At 31.7% G+C, this 19,098-nt stretch overlaps 1 protein-coding gene across 2 annotated transcripts; it reads right to left on the reverse strand.

The window, feature by feature from the left end:
• Positions 1-596: 596 nt before the first annotated feature.
• LOC117932277 (protein transport protein SEC16B homolog) lies at positions 597-8,941 on the reverse strand. 2 transcript variants are annotated; one of them, XM_034853450.1, is made up of 14 exons: positions 8,825-8,941; positions 6,771-8,558; positions 6,327-6,647; positions 5,712-5,840; positions 5,479-5,601; positions 5,184-5,324; positions 4,802-4,933; positions 4,563-4,697; positions 4,111-4,238; positions 3,928-4,036; positions 3,536-3,853; positions 2,272-2,406; positions 1,876-2,174; positions 597-1,732 (listed from the first exon to the last, which is right to left on the reverse strand). In XM_034853450.1, the coding sequence occupies exons 2-14, from the start codon at positions 8,469-8,471 to the stop codon at positions 1,201-1,203; spliced, it is 4,203 nt and encodes a 1,400-aa protein (XP_034709341.1). In that variant the 5' UTR covers positions 8,472-8,558; positions 8,825-8,941; the 3' UTR covers positions 597-1,200. The 2 variants fall into 2 exon arrangements, with proteins under 2 accessions (XP_034709341.1, XP_034709340.1); XM_034853449.1 differs by having other exon boundaries at positions 6,771-8,599.
• Positions 8,942-19,098: the final 10,157 nt, after the last annotated feature.

Below are 19,098 nucleotides of genomic sequence, written 5' to 3' on the forward strand. Positions count from 1 at the left end.
ATCGGTGTCCCTCCACTGAATATCATTATCTGTCCATCTTAGGATGTAGACAAATAAAAATTGTCCGAGCACTAAATACGAAAGACATTAAGCGCATCGAATGTCACAACCGTTACTAAGTATAAACGTCAAACTATAAAGTTCAAAGCCGTTACGAGCCAACTAATCATTGGTGTTAAAGACAATAGTCAAAGGTAACACATTATTTTTAGGTAAGGATAAATAATCAGTAATCACCATAAGAAGTCAAAAAAGAATAACTTTAATGTGATTAATTTTGTTCAATGTGCTTTTTACTTAAAAAAAAAATTACTTTAAAAAATTTACTTTTTTCCATTTTTTATAGCTTATACAAAATATTTTTTCATATTTAATAAAAATTTTACAATATCAATATTATCCTTTAAAAATTGTAACTTTCGCTTTACCTTCCCCTTCCCATTCAAGCAAAAATCATGAATTAGGAAACTGTCCCAAATGAGGTTATACAAACTTCAGAACTGGAGATAACAGAGACTGAAATTGAAAGTGGCTGGCACAATAAGAAAGAGCTCTCATAGCTGTTTCAAGCAACCTGTAATTCATGACAAACACAGTAGGGCTAAAAAATTCTCCATATTGCTATGTATCTATCCAATAGGATAATTCTAAAAGTGAGAGACAATCACCAAGGGGGAACAAAAATAATGCCACTTTTGGGGAACTAGGTACATATTCCAACTAGGAAGAAGTTAAAATGCAAAACTTTCAGCCTTTCATTTTGAGCATCTGTGTTGTGAATATGATCCATAAAAAAGCAAGAAGGAACATATTATTTTTGCAATTTCAATAAGCAATTTTTTTTCTTCCCCCGAGAAGGTATAGAAGGGGTGCTCACTTTTTAGGTCCTCTTCTGTCTTCATCAAGGCTGTCTGATAAATCAACAAATGGACCTGTACAACAATACCAAAAAAACATGCTCTCTTCACTTTGAAGGACAGAAGGATCCTCAAAAAACACCAGGGAATGGCTGTACCTCAGATATTCAAACCGAATCTGAGTCTTGAGGGTATATAAATCTCTCCAAAAAACCATTCCCATTTGCATCAACCCCATCACCAATCCTTGCGGCAAAATGTGATGAAGAAACATATCATGGGCGACCGGACAAGAGAACAAAAATTGGGACTTTACACTAGTTGTAGCAATAGCTCTGATGCCTCAAAGTTCAACTTCATGCAGATCATCCCCAATACTATTGCCACTCACTGAAAACCGCATTGGCGAAGAGTTACTGGGCAGATATTGTGACGGATTCATACCAAGTACTTCTCCTAGCGGTTTTACATCAGTCCTTATAGACTGACTTATAGAATCACTAAAGGTCCCACTCCATGATGCTGTTCGGCGGGAGTGAGGAATAACAGAGGGGTTGGATTTTGCCGTGGTTCCCATACTGTTGTATAAGATGTCATTCATGCTAGGATGCCGTTGCATAGCCATTGATGATGATGTTGATGTTGGTGGAGGTGCAAATCCATCGTTTTTAACAGATCTAGAAAGATTTTCATTGGTTCCTGTGGCTTCTTGAATGCTTTCTCTAGTGGTTTGTATTGTTTCTTCTCCTGAGGCTATTGGAGTGGGGATGAAAAACTTGGGGTTGGAAACAATTCCAGGTTTTGGGGATGGAAGTGAAGGTGACTGGAACAAGTTTGTTGCTGTCCCACCACCCTTGTTGAATGTGTCAACATACCTGAGGAAATGGCAATACAATACATAAATCAAATTTAGAAACAAAATAAAAATCAAATCCACTTTTCAGGTGCTTTATAACATTGAACAATATAAATTGCCAGATGAGAGAGAGAGAGAGAGAGAGTTATCCCTGGCACTTACCTTGAGCGAACACCCATGCGCCCACGAGCAGAGAACTGATTTGAAGAGGGTGGGATAGGTGGGATCCCAGAACCCCGTTCAGAAGAATTTGGGCTTTTGATTTCTGGCCCACCATTACTCTCTGAGTTTTCAACTTTGGCTGCATCTTTCATGCTGCTATCTGGCATTCCGTTCTGGAAAACTGCAGTTGGTGGTGGGGGCGGCAAGGCTGCTTCTTCAGATGGAAGTTCAGTACCTTCCTCAACCCATCGCTTGAGCTTTTCATCATAATAAAATTTATTCTTCTCACCTAGTTTTGCCTTCAGTAAGAACATAGCATAAAATATTTGATCACCAGTAAAAAGATGATTATATACAGGGAGTCTATTTGCAGAAACAACTAGCACAAGAAACTACCTGCCGGTCAGAGCGGGATCTTAAGACCAACCCCACAGTCTTTTGGAATATTTGTGAGCCAAAACGGCCAAAACGAGAAGGTGCCCCCGAACTGGATGCTTTTATATCAGGAGAGGCTTCCTTGGATGAATCAACCTGATAAAGCACAAAATTAGAAAACACCTTAAGAATTCAACACACAGAAATTCAGCACAATGTCTCCTTGGACTTCTCATTGCCCAAGAACTAGAGTCTCACTACAACTTTGTGGCCTAAACCTTCAAATTTTTAGGTAGCACTATTTGTGCTTGACAGTTTGAGTACCACTTTGAGTACAAAGGGCTTCACGAATACAAGGTAAGGAGAGCTGTTTGACTGAAGGAATCGACATAACAAAAGGGAGAAAAGGGGTAAAAAGAAAGAACAGAAAAATAAAAGAGGTAAAGGAAGAACACACATGATTGTTAAGGATTCATGTATCCAATCTCAAGTAATAGGGAACCTCGGGGTTAAAGCTTTGTTGAGATGGGATAAGGGGAGAGAGAGAGGGGGTTAGAAGTGACACTCAAATTGCAGCACATGATTTTTATTTTTGTAAATCAAGTAGTCAATTGATTATAGCGGCACAGTTTTTTTTTTTTTTTTTCTTCAGTGATCTTTATCATTTTTGTTTAAATTAAAGATAGTGCTGCTGCACACTAGAAGAGAACTGGTGTGACTAGCACCAAAATTTATCTTGTTACTTCTTTGAGATTTTAGTTAGGATTTGAATTTGCAACATTAATTGGTAACTAAACCAGTGTTTCCATTGATACATTTTTCCCTAATGGTCACTAAGAACTTCTTTGACAAATTAAGTTTGTTCATAAAACCAGAAAGAAACAATTTGCAGCACAAGCAAGTTTTACTGTGAGGTATTTCGCAACATTTCCTCTATGATAAATTCATTGAACCTAAATACAATATTTTATAATTCTTTTCCATTATTATAAAACTATAGTTCTTTTAGTAAATAAAAGAATCAATGCACATTTACCGTGTGTTATAAAGATGAGGCCTCACCTAACAAAAGGACAAATTCTAGCCCCAACTCTTAAATTATGATGCTCTATGTATATACTAATCCCAGATTGGAATTAATCTGGGATTAGTATTAGCTGTTTAGCTTTTACCACCTGAGTAAAGATATTTTAGTAGAGAAAGAAACAACAGTAGTGGAAATGGCACTTTCAAATAGCAACAACGCATTGAAATAAACAGAATGTCAAGGAATATCAACATCTACCTTTCTTGGAGTTCTTCCAAAGTCTGGCTCCGAAATGCTTCTATTAGGCTTTGTCAGTCGATTGCCCTCACCCATCCAGTCACTTATAGGTTCCATTGATGCCGAAGGCATTAATGAAGACATCGCCATCGTCGATTGACTGTTCGATACCCTTGGGCCTCCAGGCTGGTTAACTTGTTCACTACGTCGAACATTGCCATGTGATGCTGATGGTACAGGAGGGGGAAGACCTCCAACAACACGATGAGCAGTACTATCAAATAAAGTCAGCAATTTACCCACCAGTTTTGTTGGAGCCAAATTAGTTGAGTAACCACCCTGTGAATGATGTCCCCATAAGAAATCACAACAAAAGGATGGATTGACAAAGAGAACAAACGCTAAAGAAATACCTGCTGATGGGTTCTTATCCGCTCATCAAGAGATGATACTAACAGTTTCCATGTTTCCACTTCAGGTACTCGTCCAGTTTTTAGAGATTTCAAAATTGCCTGACAGTACCTGAGCCAACATATCATGTTAATTTAAACAAAATAGCAAAACCATCAATGGAATATGAATTCAACTGTACTTACTTCAAAGAATCTGAAACTTTTCCCACTTCAGCCAGCATGTGGGCATAAATAATCTTATAAGGCTGAAAAGGTAGTAGGATAAACTGAGAATTGCCAAGCACCTTTGAATATTCATAGAATTCTGTCCTCTGTCCAGATATTCAGAAGTTCAGTAACAAGATTCATAACGTAGAAGGCAGGAAGTTAACAAGTGAGGAATATTCTGTCTCAAAAAAATGAGTGACAGAGAAAATATGTTAGTTCATAACCTAATGCATAAGGTTACCAACTCCAGGGTGTTGGAGCTGTAGAATAATGAAATTCCATGAGCTACTCATTTTGAGGCTCATGCCAGAATATTAAAATTAGATGTCATGGAAAGTACTAAACGGACAATATTTAAATCCTGACAGCCAAATGGAAAAGCTCCAGACTTTTGAATCATGTGCTGAACAAAAGGGGTGGTGGAGCACCTGAATAGCCTCTGGACTAGCATATGTTCGGGGGAATTTCCAATGATCTGCACCAATAAGACATAGTCTTGCACTGTCTGAATATGACTCAAAGTTTGCTTCAGCAACTAAGTAACAGATGTGGGCAGCAGCAATCTGTACAATAGTTATCTGTAAGGGCAATGCCGAGGAGGACTGACACCTTTTGGAGAAAAAGAACAGGAGACAACTCAAGTGTAAAGAAACCATAGAGTATATACCTCACCCCTCTCCTTCCATAGGCAATCACCAAGATGAATAATAACAAGCTCATCATCTTTTGTTCTGTTAGCAGTTATTATGGCCAAATTCTCTTCCCATTCATCTAGCATACTGTTTGCCCCAGCCCATATCTGCAGATCATTAAAACAAAAACTCAATAGACTTGCTCAAGCAAAGGAATGCCAAAGAAAATTTTAGAAGAATCATTTCACAACTAACTGATACCACACATGCAAATGGTTCTTATTACATTTTTTTCTCTAATCATAATATAAATTGTAGATAAGAAAAATAGCATCACAATACATATGAAGCATATTTACTTTCTTATCTAGAGAAAGAAATAACCTTTAGTAGACAGTACTTGAGTTAATATATCACCTGGCCAGACTGTTGAGATATAGTTGCAGTATTGGAAAAGACATCTGCAGGCTGCCCTGCAATTAACAGGCACAACGTCCGCAAAGGTGATCCTGCAACTAACTGCTGAAGTGCCATTTGCTTCACGGTATCACCATAAAACTGCATGAAATTAAAGGAAACAAGAGAGTGTCAGCATAAAAATTGAAATCAGGTTTGACATCCAAGGAATGAATTCCTCTGCTAGATCAGGATTGAGCCAATTCAAATATGGTAAAGGAATGGAAAGAACAATTAAATATGCTTGTATGAGAACCTGATCACCAAGTTGAGCAGCCAGAACAAGTGCAGGTCCCCATAATTGACCTTCTATTGCACATCCTAAAGCCTCCTTTTTTCTACCAGAGACAAGAAGCTTCTGTACTTCAAGAGCAGTAGCCTGCAGCAAGAATGCATATTTAACACAAAAGGTGGTACTTAAATTTCAAAAAGAAATAGGCATTGCCTCTGGAAATATTGGAAGAGACTAAGTAGCAGATGTATATCTACCTGAATCTGTGCTTCGGAAGGCAAGTTCTGCAAGCATCGTGTAAGAGTGCCATACTCACTAAGTTGCACACCACTTCTTTTAGCATATGAAAAGAGCTTAGCTACAGCAGATTCAGGAGAATCACTTTCCTAAGTTCAATGGGAAAAGACAAGGAAAATAAAGGAAGAATCAGAGAAAGAAGCCCAGAGGATGATTAAGACTCACTAATCAAAACCAAAATAGAGAAGAGCAAAAGAATGGCAAAGAACTTGCAACCTACAATCCATATACTAAAGTAATGAAACATTGAATCTAAAGCATATATGTTTTGCCTTAAAAAAAATGGATGTTCTTTTCAGATCTATGATAAATGCTGACTGAAGCTTCTTCTAGGCAACTCTAAAACGTGAGAAAGAATTATTAGTGCCTCATACTGACGAGCATAAAGCAATCACAGGCTCACAGCATATTGCAAAGGCAGGTAAACATTACAGGTGTCCGGTAAAGTTGAGGTCTTCAAAAGAATAATTTCTGAGAAATGAGCTCACCATTATGGCAACTTCCATTACCTTCCTATTAATAGCAAGCTAGAGATGACAAAAACTGAATTGACATAAAATACAAACTTATTTTACCTTCAATGCTTGGTCAGTGCCAAAGGGAGAACGGAGTTTCCCATAATACTGGCATGCTATTTTCAGCAAAGAGAAAAGCAACCTCAGGACCTCGCCTTTTCTATACTCCATGTTTGAAGATTCACATTTTGCAATCTTCTCATCAACCCATTTATTCAACTCTCTGCTTCCAACATTCCCTCCGACCAGCGGTCCAGGAAAAGATTGATGCGATAATATATGGAAATAATCACGACCACCAGTTCCAGTGCACAAAGAATCATTTTTGCCCACAACAACATCCATCAAGTTGAGAACATTAACCACACCTCCTGCTGAGTCCTTCACATGAAATAAACATTAAATTGAAACATTGATATTGACCTCACAAAGACAAGGGAACTTATTCGATAAAAAAAACTACAAATTAGAAGTCAACGGAAACCAGAAAAGGCAAAGCCTAACCTGGTGTCCATATGAAGAGTTTGTTAGAAAAGAACCGTTATCTTTCATAACTAGGACTTTTCCACCAAACCCAAAAGTAACCAATGGATGTGGAGGTCGTCCAGCAGATGACCAACGCTCTTTGGGAGCATAAGAGAACTGTGTGTCACTCTGATGTGGCTGCTGTGGTAAATTTACTGATTTTTGTCCATCAAAGTAAGCAGGAGAAAATTGCATCTGTTGGCTTAGATCCATATTCGTCTGATTATGATGTCGAGAAAGGTTTTCACCAGGAGTAAAGCTTTGAAACCCTGAAACCTCATTAGTGCCATCAAAACCATGACTTGTTTGTTCGTATGAAGCACCTATCCCCAAGGATTTTGAACCTGTTTGTTGATTAGAAAAATTGTTCACATGAAATTGTGAACCATAGAGATTCTGCATTTGCTGTTTTGCAGTAAAACCAATTGCATCACTCTCAGAAACTGTCTCAGGTTGCCAAATATTCTTCTGTTGCTGACAGTAATCACTCGCAGATCCATCCCAATTTGCAACTTGGCTTTGACCACTGAGGCCTTTCAATCCATAATTTTCAACTTGCTCATGGATGGTATGACTATTGTTGGTGAAGAAATTACCTGACAAAACACTTCCAGTTTGATTTTGCTGGTTATTATTGACAGTCATTGAGTGATTTACAGATGGATTATAAGACTCTAACAACCTCCATTCTAGGGCAATTGTGTCATAGTACCAACCAGGATACTGTGGATCAAACACCATGTGTGCTGGGTATTCCACATTACCTTGTGAAATCTGATTCCAATTAGGTACACTACCACCTGTACATTCTTCAGCCACACTTCCCATGATGGAAAGAGACTGTGTGGTTTGCTGCAAATAGTGAGCATCTGATCTCTGGTTTGAAACAATCCCATCACCTGCTATCTGAGCATTCATACTAGCATTTGCATCATAACCTTCTAACTGATGCCATTCTCCAGTGCTTGGATCATACCTCCACCCTGGATAGAGCTCTTCCCAGTGCTGACTACTATTCAAATCCTGCCCATCTACTGCCTGCTCCCTAGCCACCCCATAGTTTTGGCATTCTTGATGTTGTGTGGAATTCAAGGAACTCAAATCCTCAACTGGGTTTCCTGAAACACTGCTCATGTTATTGAATTCAGCCCCAGAACTCTCTTGGTTTACTGCATTATCAAATGGATCTCTTGTACGATCCCCCAATTCATTAAAAAAATCTGAATACGACATGATGCCACCCTGAAGATGAGAATCTGAGTTGAACGAACTCCATTGTACCACTTTAACACCTCTTCCCGAAGACCCGCTATTCTCACCAATGCTAGTACTCGGTAAACTTTCTTCCCCCACTGCTTCATCACCAGATTCAATCACAGTACCGGGTGTCACAAATTTTGATGACGTAACCAAAGCGTCCTCCCCACTATCCGATAATGTGGACACGGCGCCATCTCCATTACCCTGTTCCCCATTGACCCCAGACTCAACGTTTCCAGCCGAGACTCCCGCGGTACCGACTTCACTAATACTTGGATTCCTAAACACTTTGGCCTCATCCGCATCATCACCTTCTACAATACCAGGGCCAGATCGAGTAGAATCAATCTCATCATCAACCAATTGATTGAAAAAATCCTCATCCGTCTGATCCTCCACCTGCAATGGAGGAGACGCCATCTACAACCACCCCTTAACCGCACGATAAAATTCAACAACACAATCAAACTCGATCAAATTGGCCGAATCCGCATTCCAGAATTGCCCCTACCTCCAAATTCAACACAAAAAACATCACCATTCAGCATCTGCGACAAAAGATTCATACATTACAGCAACAAAATTAGGGTTTCCGGGGGCAAGATCTAGCACTTCCCTAAATTCAGAAACAAAAATCAAACACCACAATTTTGAAAAAAAAAACAAAAACAAAAACCAAAATGAGAAGAAAAAGTAAAAAAGTAGGAATTGTAGCTTAAATTGAAAGCATACAAAAAATAGAAAAGGAAATGAATGGAAAGAGAAACACATACCGATCAAAATTGAGGATCTGTGAAATGAAGAGAGAGAAATTGTAGAGAGAGAGAGAAGAGAAGGCCTTAGAGAGGGAGAGAGACAAAACATGGATTGCGCAGGAGGAGACAGGTCACCACCGCATACACCAAAGGTAATAGTTTAATCACAGAAATATATATATATATATATATATATATATATATATATATATATATATATATGCTCTTCCTTGCCACTCTTACTGCACGTGATCCACTCTTCTTTTACTTATTTTTTTTATTTATTTATTTCCTTCTCCGATCTATAAAATCTTACCAAATTCATATAAAAATATAATTTATACTTCAAATTCCACATAAAAGTTTTTTTTTTTTTTTTACATTCAAAACAATATGTGGAAAAATAATAGTTCAATTTAAAAATAATTAATATTAAAATCTTTTAAATCTATTATGGAATATACTTCTTATTAATATCTTCTATAAAGTATAAAAATATAAGGTTAATTTAAAAGTAACAACTTACCTTATATATTTAAATATTATTTTTATAATTGGTTGGTTGGCTTGTCCTTCTAAATTTTATATTAATTCTTGAGAGTTATGAACCCAACAAAATCAATAATATTAGCTTGTTTTTTCTCATGTAGTCTTAATATTTGACCTAATGTCATTTAGAGTGATGACAATGTTTTTTTTTTTTGAAGTGTTTTTAATAAAAATATATTTTTTAAAATCATTTATAAAGTATTTCTCAAAAAAATACTTCCGATAATAGGTTTTTGTCGATAAAAAATAAAAATAAAAATATATTCAAGTAGAGTTTTCTATAACATATCAATAACTTAGACTCGGTAAGTTGTTTCATGTCATAAATAAACTCAAATACTCAAAAAATCTATTGGATGGGTAGATTCACATCTCTTACAACTGACGTGGTCTTCTATCCTTAGAGTAATATCAATAATTTTAATTTTACATATAGACAATTCCTTAATATTTAATTCATTCGCTAAAAAAAAATTTCTTTGTGCAGCGGTAAAAAAAAAATGACTTTTCAGATTTTCTTATTTATTTTTTTGGGAAAAAAATTGTTTTTTAAGTTAAAAATACTTAATAAAATTACTATAAAACAAACTCTTAAAATATACGTGGTAATATTTCATTTTGAAATGTTTGGTTTGATAGCATTTATACTTGAAGTGTTTTTAGTATAAATGTTTTATCTAAAAATATTTTCAAGGCAATCACTTATAAAGTATTTTTCCATAAAACATATAAGTGATTTTTGAAGATTACATAATACCAAATTTTTTTAAGAGCATTTTTTAAGATAAAAATTCACTTTATATAATCATTATCCAACAAACTTTTAGAGTGTGTTTGAATTTAACAGTGATTTAAAAGATAAAAAATTTTAAGTGTTAAAAAAAAGTTAAAAACACTTCCTAAAATCATTATTAAACACTCTTAGAGTTCATTTGATAGTAATTCTAGGAAATGCTTTTGATATTTCTAACATTTGAAATTTTTTATTGTTTAAATGTTAAAAATGTGAGAATGTTTTCTAAAAATATTCCCAAAGGCACTCTTATAATAAGTTTAACAGTAATTTTAAGAAGCGTTTATAATATTTTTAATATTTGAAAATAAAAAAAATTAAATGTTAAAAGGGTTAAAAACACTTTATAGAACGAGTGTCAAATGTACTCTTTACAATAATAGCTCGAATATAGAAGAAGGAAAGACTTTTTTATTTAAATAAAAAAATAATAAAAAGTAAACAAAATTCCCCATTGGTAGTTTCATTTTAGTTATTAAAATAAAAAGTAATCCTCCAAAAAAAACATTATTATTATTATTATTATTATTATGTTTTTTCATGTATCAACCTTTGGATTTAATCCTCCACATGCCCTTCCGGTAAAAAGTAGTTAATTTATTATTTTAGTATTTAATGTTTACTAATTTGGGCATTTAAAGTTATTAATTACATATGAGAGATATAAAATAAATAGAAGGTGTAATTCTCTATCATATGACTTTCCTATTTCTTAATTTGAAATTAAGTAGAGTAAATCATTTCACAATCATTATGCCAAATCTCCTTAGACTTAAAATAAAATAATAATAAAAAATTATTAATGTACAACAAAATTTGAAAACCAAGCAAATTTCAAATTTCCAATAACCACATCATTGATGACGTTATTTTATAGGTTTATATCTCTGACTTGTTGGCTTCATCATTTAATAATGTGTCATGACTAGATTTAAGAAACCCAATTTGGTTTTTTTGTCTTTTTGTTCACAAGAAAGAAAATCAATAAAATAAAATAAAATAAAATAAATTTAACCTCAATTCTATTTTTCTAGCACACCTTTTAATTATTATTATTTTTTATGATTAAAAATATTTTTTTCCTTCCCAATTTTAGGTGATTTTGCCATTAGTTTCTACATATTTAGTATTAAACAATTTACCTCCTAAAATTATTTAATAGTATGAATTCACTTAAAAAGTTTAGTGATATAAAATATTATATCTGTGGATATAATACCATTCAAGAGGTTTAAATATTTTAATCAATACTATTTAATAATTTTGTGATAAATTATTAAATCATTAAATTTAGACACCAAGATTGCAAAATTAATTGTTTTCTATTTTTTTCTATTTTTAATTGTATTTTTCTTAAAAAAAATTGAAATAGTTTTCTATTTATTTTAAGTCATGTTTAATTAGAATGATATAATATATATATAATAGGATATCATATTATATTTTTGTAGGAAATACATATTTTAGAATATAATGAGACATGATATTATTGGATATTATATTTAATAAACATGATATCTTATGATAATATATCCAACAATATATGTTATATTTATATTTAGTTATTAAAATGAATAAAAAATAATATGAAATATATTGTTTTTCAATAATTAAAATAAACATTCCAATATTTTCTATTTTAAAAAATGAAATTTCTCTTATTCATGATTAAAATATTTAACTTTATAAATAAAAAAAATTATATTATACTATTCAATACATATATATATATAAACACATATTAACATTATTTTATAATATAATTTATAAATATTTTTTTATTTTTTAATCACAATTTTAATTTTATAATATATTTTTTTATTTTATAAAATAATTAATATAAAAAATAAAATTTTAATAAATATAAATAAATTTATGATATAAAAAATATGCATATTATATATATTACATTAAGATTAACATATATCGTAATATGAAAAAGATGAATTATATCTTCCTATTTATTATATTTCATATTTTGTTGAATATATAATAAAATAATAAGATAATTTTTTTTTTCTATTACTAAGTATGGAATAAAATATAATATCCTCTTTTTATTTTATTTCATACTATATCAAATCAAATAAACACGAGCTTAATGCTTTTAAATGCAAATTTTTTTTTAAAGATTTTTGAAATGACTCAAAGGATGTTATTAAAATTGTTGAAAATTAGCACTCGATGGAATAATTATGATCCTTTTATTATTCATAAAATTGTTACTTTGTAAAATTACTTGAAATGATACCAAATATATTGAGGTATACTTTTTTTTTTATATGCATGTGTCTCCACGTCTCATTATTTATAATATAATTTTATTTGTATATATCCTTATATTTTAGTTCTATTTATCTTATCCTTATCTAATGAATTATATTTCACCGACTCGGATTTTAAGTTAGGTAAATATGACGTAAGTTTAAGTATTTTTCATTTTAAGGCATATTTTCTCCTTATTTTAAAAAATAATAAAAAAATCCAGATAATTTAATATAAAAAAAAAATATATTAAGTGGACGTGTTATGGGGAGGAGTGGATAACGTAGCAGGGAGTTGAAAAGTTGAAACGTAGAAAAAGGCAGTCAGAGTGATGTGGGAGGAATACTGATTGGTGGGCAAGTTGACAGTGGTGGCAGTGGGATGCAGGGAGTTGTGAGATGTTGACTTTCTACCTTTATACTTCATACCCTCTCTCCCTCTCTCTCTCTCTCTCTCTCTCTCTGAGTCGTGAGACTTTTCTTTGTCTCTTTGTCTCTTTGTCTCTTTGTCTCTCTCTCTCTCTCTCTCTCACACACACACACACACACACGTACGCACACACTCGTGAGACTTTTCTTTGTCTCTTTCTTTGCATTTTCAAAACTAGATTTCCTTTACCTAAAAGCTTCTACAATATTTCTCACTAAATCAAACCATTATAAAATTTTAAAATTTATAATTAAGTTTAATTTATTAAATACCCATTTTTGTGACTTACTTTTGTCTTGCCTTTTTTTTCAATTATGTTTGGTCATGATATTAAAGCTAGGTCATTCCAACGAATAAATATTATTTAAATGTAATTATGAAATTTGGATTGGAGGTTAAACAAAAGAAACATTACTCTCTTTATATGAGCTGCCAAATTATTTGGAAAATGAGAAAAGTAAGAGAAATTAGGCAATGTTTGGTAATTATATCAAAAAAACATTTCAAAAAAAATAAATTTTGAAAACTATTTTTTGATATTTTGTGAAACAAAAGTTTATTTAAAAACCTAAAATATTTTTAATATTTTTAAATATATTTTAAAAATAATTTTTTGTATCTAGTTATTTATTTTTAAATCATTTTACTTATTTATATAATTATTTTTTCAAAACAATCTTCAAAAAAATAATTAAAAATGTTTTATGAATTACCATATTTTTTGTTTTTAAAAACAAAAAATAGGAAATAATTTTTTTTTACTATTATTAAAGGTGTTTTCTTATTTTTTCGGTCTGAAGAATAAAAAGTTATTTTAAAAAACGGTTATCAAACAGTCCTAAAATATGTGTAATTTAAAAAAATGATGTCACTATATTTGTTAGTAATTCTTATTCTTGAAGCTCATCATAAAAAATGAAAGTTGGCTTTGGATTTTGAAATGCAAATTTGATTAGAATTGATAAACAGTTTTGTTATTGTGCGAGTCAAATGATATGGATGGAGTGCAACATCATTGTCGGTGCCATAAGATGTTTAAAGAAGTATCCTGCTAGAAAATTGATTTATCTTCTTCTTGATAATTTGTCATGTTAAAATAAAGTTTGGATATGAATGATCAAATAATCCTCATGGACAGTGGATCACCAATTAAATAGACTTGGGCAGATATTTTGATTTTATTATGTAATTGATCAGTTGGATTCTTATAGGTTTTTAACGGACGTAATGTTTTTGAAATTAAAAAGAATTTTCCCATTTTGCAATTTTAGATCAAGATTACATGGCTTGAATGATGACCATGCCAAGGTAAATTTTACATTTAAAAGCCTTATATTCTATGATTACGATTTTATCATATATGTCTTTTTCATTATATTGAAGATCGATTTTACGATATAGATGTTTATGACCTCCCCTCTATGCCTTATGGTAATAATTCATATGACATTATGATCGTTACCACAATAATATTATTCATGGATCAAATTATTTCGTGGATTGAATTTTACTTCACTATTTTTTAATTTATTGCATGTACTCGGAGTAGAAGTTTTGTATAAATGTATCGCCATGTATTGGATCGAATTGTTTGCTATCTAAACTCAAATTTAATTAAGAAATATTTAATCCAAGTCTAGCACAAATATGAGGCATTCAAATCAAGCCTAATCCAACCCCACTTTCCTAATTTTGATTAAACTCGAGTTAGGTTTCGGTTGATTAGATGGATTGAACTGTACAAGTTAAAATTGAATTGGGTATGATTGGATCGATGCAATATTTTTAAAATTTTCTTTTTATATATTTGTATCAAAATTTAAATAGTAAATTGGACCATATTAATTAGAATAAAATAAAAAAAAAGTAAAAACATAAATCCATGTATATATCTTTGTAGCAAAGTGAAATAATACATCATATAATTAGAATTTGGTATTTTTTTTCCCTAGAAAAAAGAAAAAGAAAAAAAGTAGAATGAGTACTACCACATTGGATAATATATATCATGCTTAGACCATCCAAACCTTCCCTAGATCACTCCTCAATTGAGTTTGGGTTGCAAAAACCTAACCTAAATCCAACCTAAATAATAAAAATAATTACTTGATTCCATCCAAAAGTTGAATTAAATTGCATCAACGTGTCCAAGTGGTAGCCATAAAGGCTAATATACTACAAAAAGAGGAGTGCATGAATATGAATATGTGTCATAAAAGGTGTGTACATCCTTAAATATCGTAAAAATCTATAACTCTTGATATTATTAAGTGGATTTTCTTTGATGTCTAAGACCAATCACTTTATATATCGTGTCACCTTATGCTAATATGATATTATGGATTGAACTTGACTATCAATAATATTGAAAAAGTGGATTATTTTTAGGTGTCACTACTTTAAATATTAGACGGCAACTATGTAACCAATGTCAAGATTTTTTCATCATCTTTCTTGACTACCTTAGCCGGCAAGCATGGAAAGACATAGCATATTTGGCCGAAATTCAATCAACTAGAAAAAGGGTATTCTTTTATTCTATCCCACTTCTTTTTTTTTTTCTTTCTTATTCTTTCCTTTCCTCCACCTACTTGCAGTATTTTGATGGAATTTCCTCTTATTCTTTGTTTATTCTTCTCTCCACTACCTCCCTGAGTTTTACCATAAAGCACTAGAACTTTTTCATGCCCAATATTATCATCTTCAATTCTTGTTCATTTCTTTAGTAATATTGGGAATCTGTCGGTGGGTTAGCAAAAGGGTCTTCCTGGCCCACATATTTTTGGCAAGCCCAATGTAGTCCATTGGGTGATTGGGCCTACCCGTATAGAGTTTCTCTGTTGGGCCTAACAGACTGAAAATGTCATGATCTTGCCTCAAGTGATTGACTTTGTGTGGAGTGCTAATTCTGCAGAGGACTTTGGATACCCTTTCTTAAATTTTCATCTGATTAGTCAAATTTTCACAGCATTCTTTGGACCACTTCTCCCAAATTTCAACCCAAATTTCAACTCTGTCTGATTCAATTATTTTACTTTATGGGACTTTTGTCTCTTTTCTTTATCAGACAATCTTTTCTTGTTCCTTCCTCGTTAGAGTTCCTGTATACTCAGGTCCTTTGTTTCTTGATTGATTAATTATTCTATCTAAACTACATACTTATCTCATTTAGACCCTTAGCCCATTTTGGCTTTATAGAAAATGTTGCTCCATTATCTAATAATGCAAGTTTTTTTTCATCACATCGTAGATTAATGCGGGTATCAAAGTCTTCAACCAAGCCGGTGTTTATTTTTCACCCTAAAATTCCAAAGAAAGTCACGGGAAGGCATATTAAATTCGTATATAATGTTATCTATGTTAATGTGTTATTGTAATATCAAATTTTCTTTTGTTTAGGAACATTCGAGATGTTAACCAAATTACAAATACATAAACAAAAAATAAAGAAAAGCATGAGATTTTTTATACGGTTTGATGATTAATATAATCTCTATGTTCATAAAGTGTATCAATACTCAATAATTCATTAATTAAAAGAGAAAAGATTATAATGGTAAAAAAAAAAAAAAAAATCTTTTGATTATAGCCACTCTCTCTAAAATATGAGATGTTGGTAATATTCATTATGGTATTATAGAAATGGTGTAAGTTATTGAATGGACTATGTTAAAACATCGTATATCTTTGCGTATGAATTGTATTAAACCCTCAATTCACGCAGCTAATTGCAACCCGTCTCCAAAATTACATAAAGTTGAATTGTCTAGGAATAAGACTTGGAAAAATATGAGAGGGTGATTGGGACAAGAGAGCAATGTAGGTATAAATTAGGTGAAGTATGTGTATTGTTTCTCAGCTAACCTTGTCTATGTCTTGAGTAGAGACCAGGGACAGCCCCATAAATGGGTCTTGATGACTGACAAACGAAAGGGAAATAAGGGTTATGAGGCAGGACTTTGGGAGAGGACTTAGAAGGAATGGGGGTGAATGACCCTTTTGATTTTTCCAAGTCAATGCAATTTTTGATTCAAAGTATGAACATCTCTTTAGATTTCGCTTTCTCAGGGTCTACATAGAATTATTGACTCATAATATACTTGGTTGCAAATTTTCTGGCTGGAAAATCTTGTATTATCCAACCAAGTTTTGCGGAATATCTAGAGAAAAAAAAAATATCAATACCATGGAGGATTCTCAATAGACAGAATGAGATTTGATGAAGAGTAAAAATGGGAAATGGGAAACGACACGAGGATGAAAAATAATTTTATAAGTGGGAATGGGAGAGCCTTCCTTCGCCTTGTTCCACCTATTTACGTTCCAATATAGTTCCACTATATTATTATGAAATTAATTATTTATTAGGAAAATCTTAAAGAAATGTATATCTAAATTTTACATATGATAAAATATAAATAGTTAGATGATGATATATAGGGGTGACACTTTGTATTGATGGATCGTATCGTGTTTGTATTATGTTAAAATCTAAGTATTTTATTATATAACTCAACCTAAACCCGATACGAATAATAATTATGTTAAAGATATAAACCCACGTACTACCTAATTATTAAACAAATAACGTGTTATGTAATTTATTTAATAATTAAATTTTCTTCAAATTTTATATACCTATATTATTAATGTTTCAATCAAATATATTTATAATTTAATTGATTTATTTATTTAAAAATAAATTTAAAATGATGAGTTAAACAATTTAAAAACATAATTACATTAATAACGGAATTATTAAATAGGTCTATTCAAGTCAAACTAGTATTACGTAGGTTGACCAAAAAAATTGTTCTTTATTAAACAGGTTATACAAGTCAACACGAATTTGATTCAAACTCATTTATGTTCGGTCAAAACTCATAAAAAAATATATTGGGTTCGTATCATATTGATGAATCATATCAAATTTTGTCACCCCTTACTGCATAAATAATATATATATTAAAGATAAAAGTGATAAAGTGATAGAGACAAAAATGCGCGCATGGTAGGATATGATTTTAGATGCTTTCCAATACTGTATTTGAAGGGTAATTACTAATTGAAAAGATATGGTTGAAGGTATTAGTGTGATGTGACCTGGAGGCTATAATTTTTTATGGCAATTAATATTCTGCCTACATTCTTAAATGTAATATTTTGTATTCAACTTCCCAAAATATAATTAATGTTAGAAAAAATAAACCTTGAAGCATCATCACTAGTAAAAAGTGATGGAATGGCGGCCACCGATGGAAGAATAACTACTAAAGTCATCCCCTAAATTTATAGAGTGACTTTTTCTTTGTGAAGTCACCATCATATTGAATTTGAAAAGAGCATTATTTTCTAAAAGCTTCTTATTTGCTAAAATGATTGTAAATGACAAAATAATCTATATTATACATTGAAAAACAACAACCCTACTTTGTCTTGTCTTTCTTGTATTTCATCTTATTTTTATTTATAAGATAATAAAATAATTATGAATAAAATTAATTAGTTTATAATATAGGGAGAGCGACATTATTGAATCATGATTACTATTTATTGCACATTGATAATCTCATCTTAATTAAAACAAGTCCATGTTTATAGACTTGTAATAACGCATTCTTATATGTAAAAACTTTTTTTTTATACAAAAAATTAAGTTTTTAACAATTCTTTTAAAACATGAAGCATTTCAAGTGATTCTTGAACAATCACTTGGTTGGTACTTTTTCAAAAAATCAAATTTCTATTGTCTAGTGTTAAAAACATTATTAAAACATTTTTTAAGTCTATATCTACATGTAAATGATTTAAAAGTAATTTTAATTAAAATGTTATTAACAAAAATGTTATTAAAAATGTTTCGATTAAAACACTCCTATACATGTTCAATGGATTTTTAAAACTTTGTCAAGTATCTAACCATCGTAAAGAAAACACTTTCAAGTATCGGGACAAGTTGGCTTCTTTACATGCTTAAATTTATTATGCTATAATTCCCACAAATGTTATAATCGTGAGCAAAAAAATTAACATTTTAGATTCAAATAGGCACAAAAGCATTTTGAAAGACAATTCATGGTATAATATGATGAACCAAAACTTAGGGAAGGTATATATAAAAATATCTTTGTCGATGCTTTATGCTTAGGCTTATGGTCCAAACAGATAAGGCGTGCCATGGGTGAGGAAAAGTGAGGAAGGATTATAGAGGAAGGTGAAGAGAGGGTGGGGAACCAAAATAGGGGTTTCCTTTTCT

This window comes from Vitis riparia, chromosome 15 (genome assembly GCF_004353265.1).
Source record: "Vitis riparia cultivar Riparia Gloire de Montpellier isolate 1030 chromosome 15, EGFV_Vit.rip_1.0, whole genome shotgun sequence".
NCBI classification, from domain to species: domain Eukaryota; kingdom Viridiplantae; phylum Streptophyta; class Magnoliopsida; order Vitales; family Vitaceae; genus Vitis; species Vitis riparia.

Excerpts from the sequence above, each read along its gene's own strand:
- LOC117932277 (XM_034853450.1), bottom strand. The coding sequence starts at position 8,471 with ATGGCGTCTCCTCCATTGCAGGTGGAGGATCAGACGGATGAGGATTTT. Across the intron at positions 4,698-4,801 it reads TATGGAAGGAGAGGGGTGAG|ATTGCTGCTGCCCACATCTG; the intron begins GTATATACTCTA and ends ACTATTGTACAG. Across the intron at positions 1,733-1,875 it reads CGCATGGGTGTTCGCTCAAG|GTATGTTGACACATTCAACA; the intron begins GTAAGTGCCAGG and ends CCATTTCCTCAG.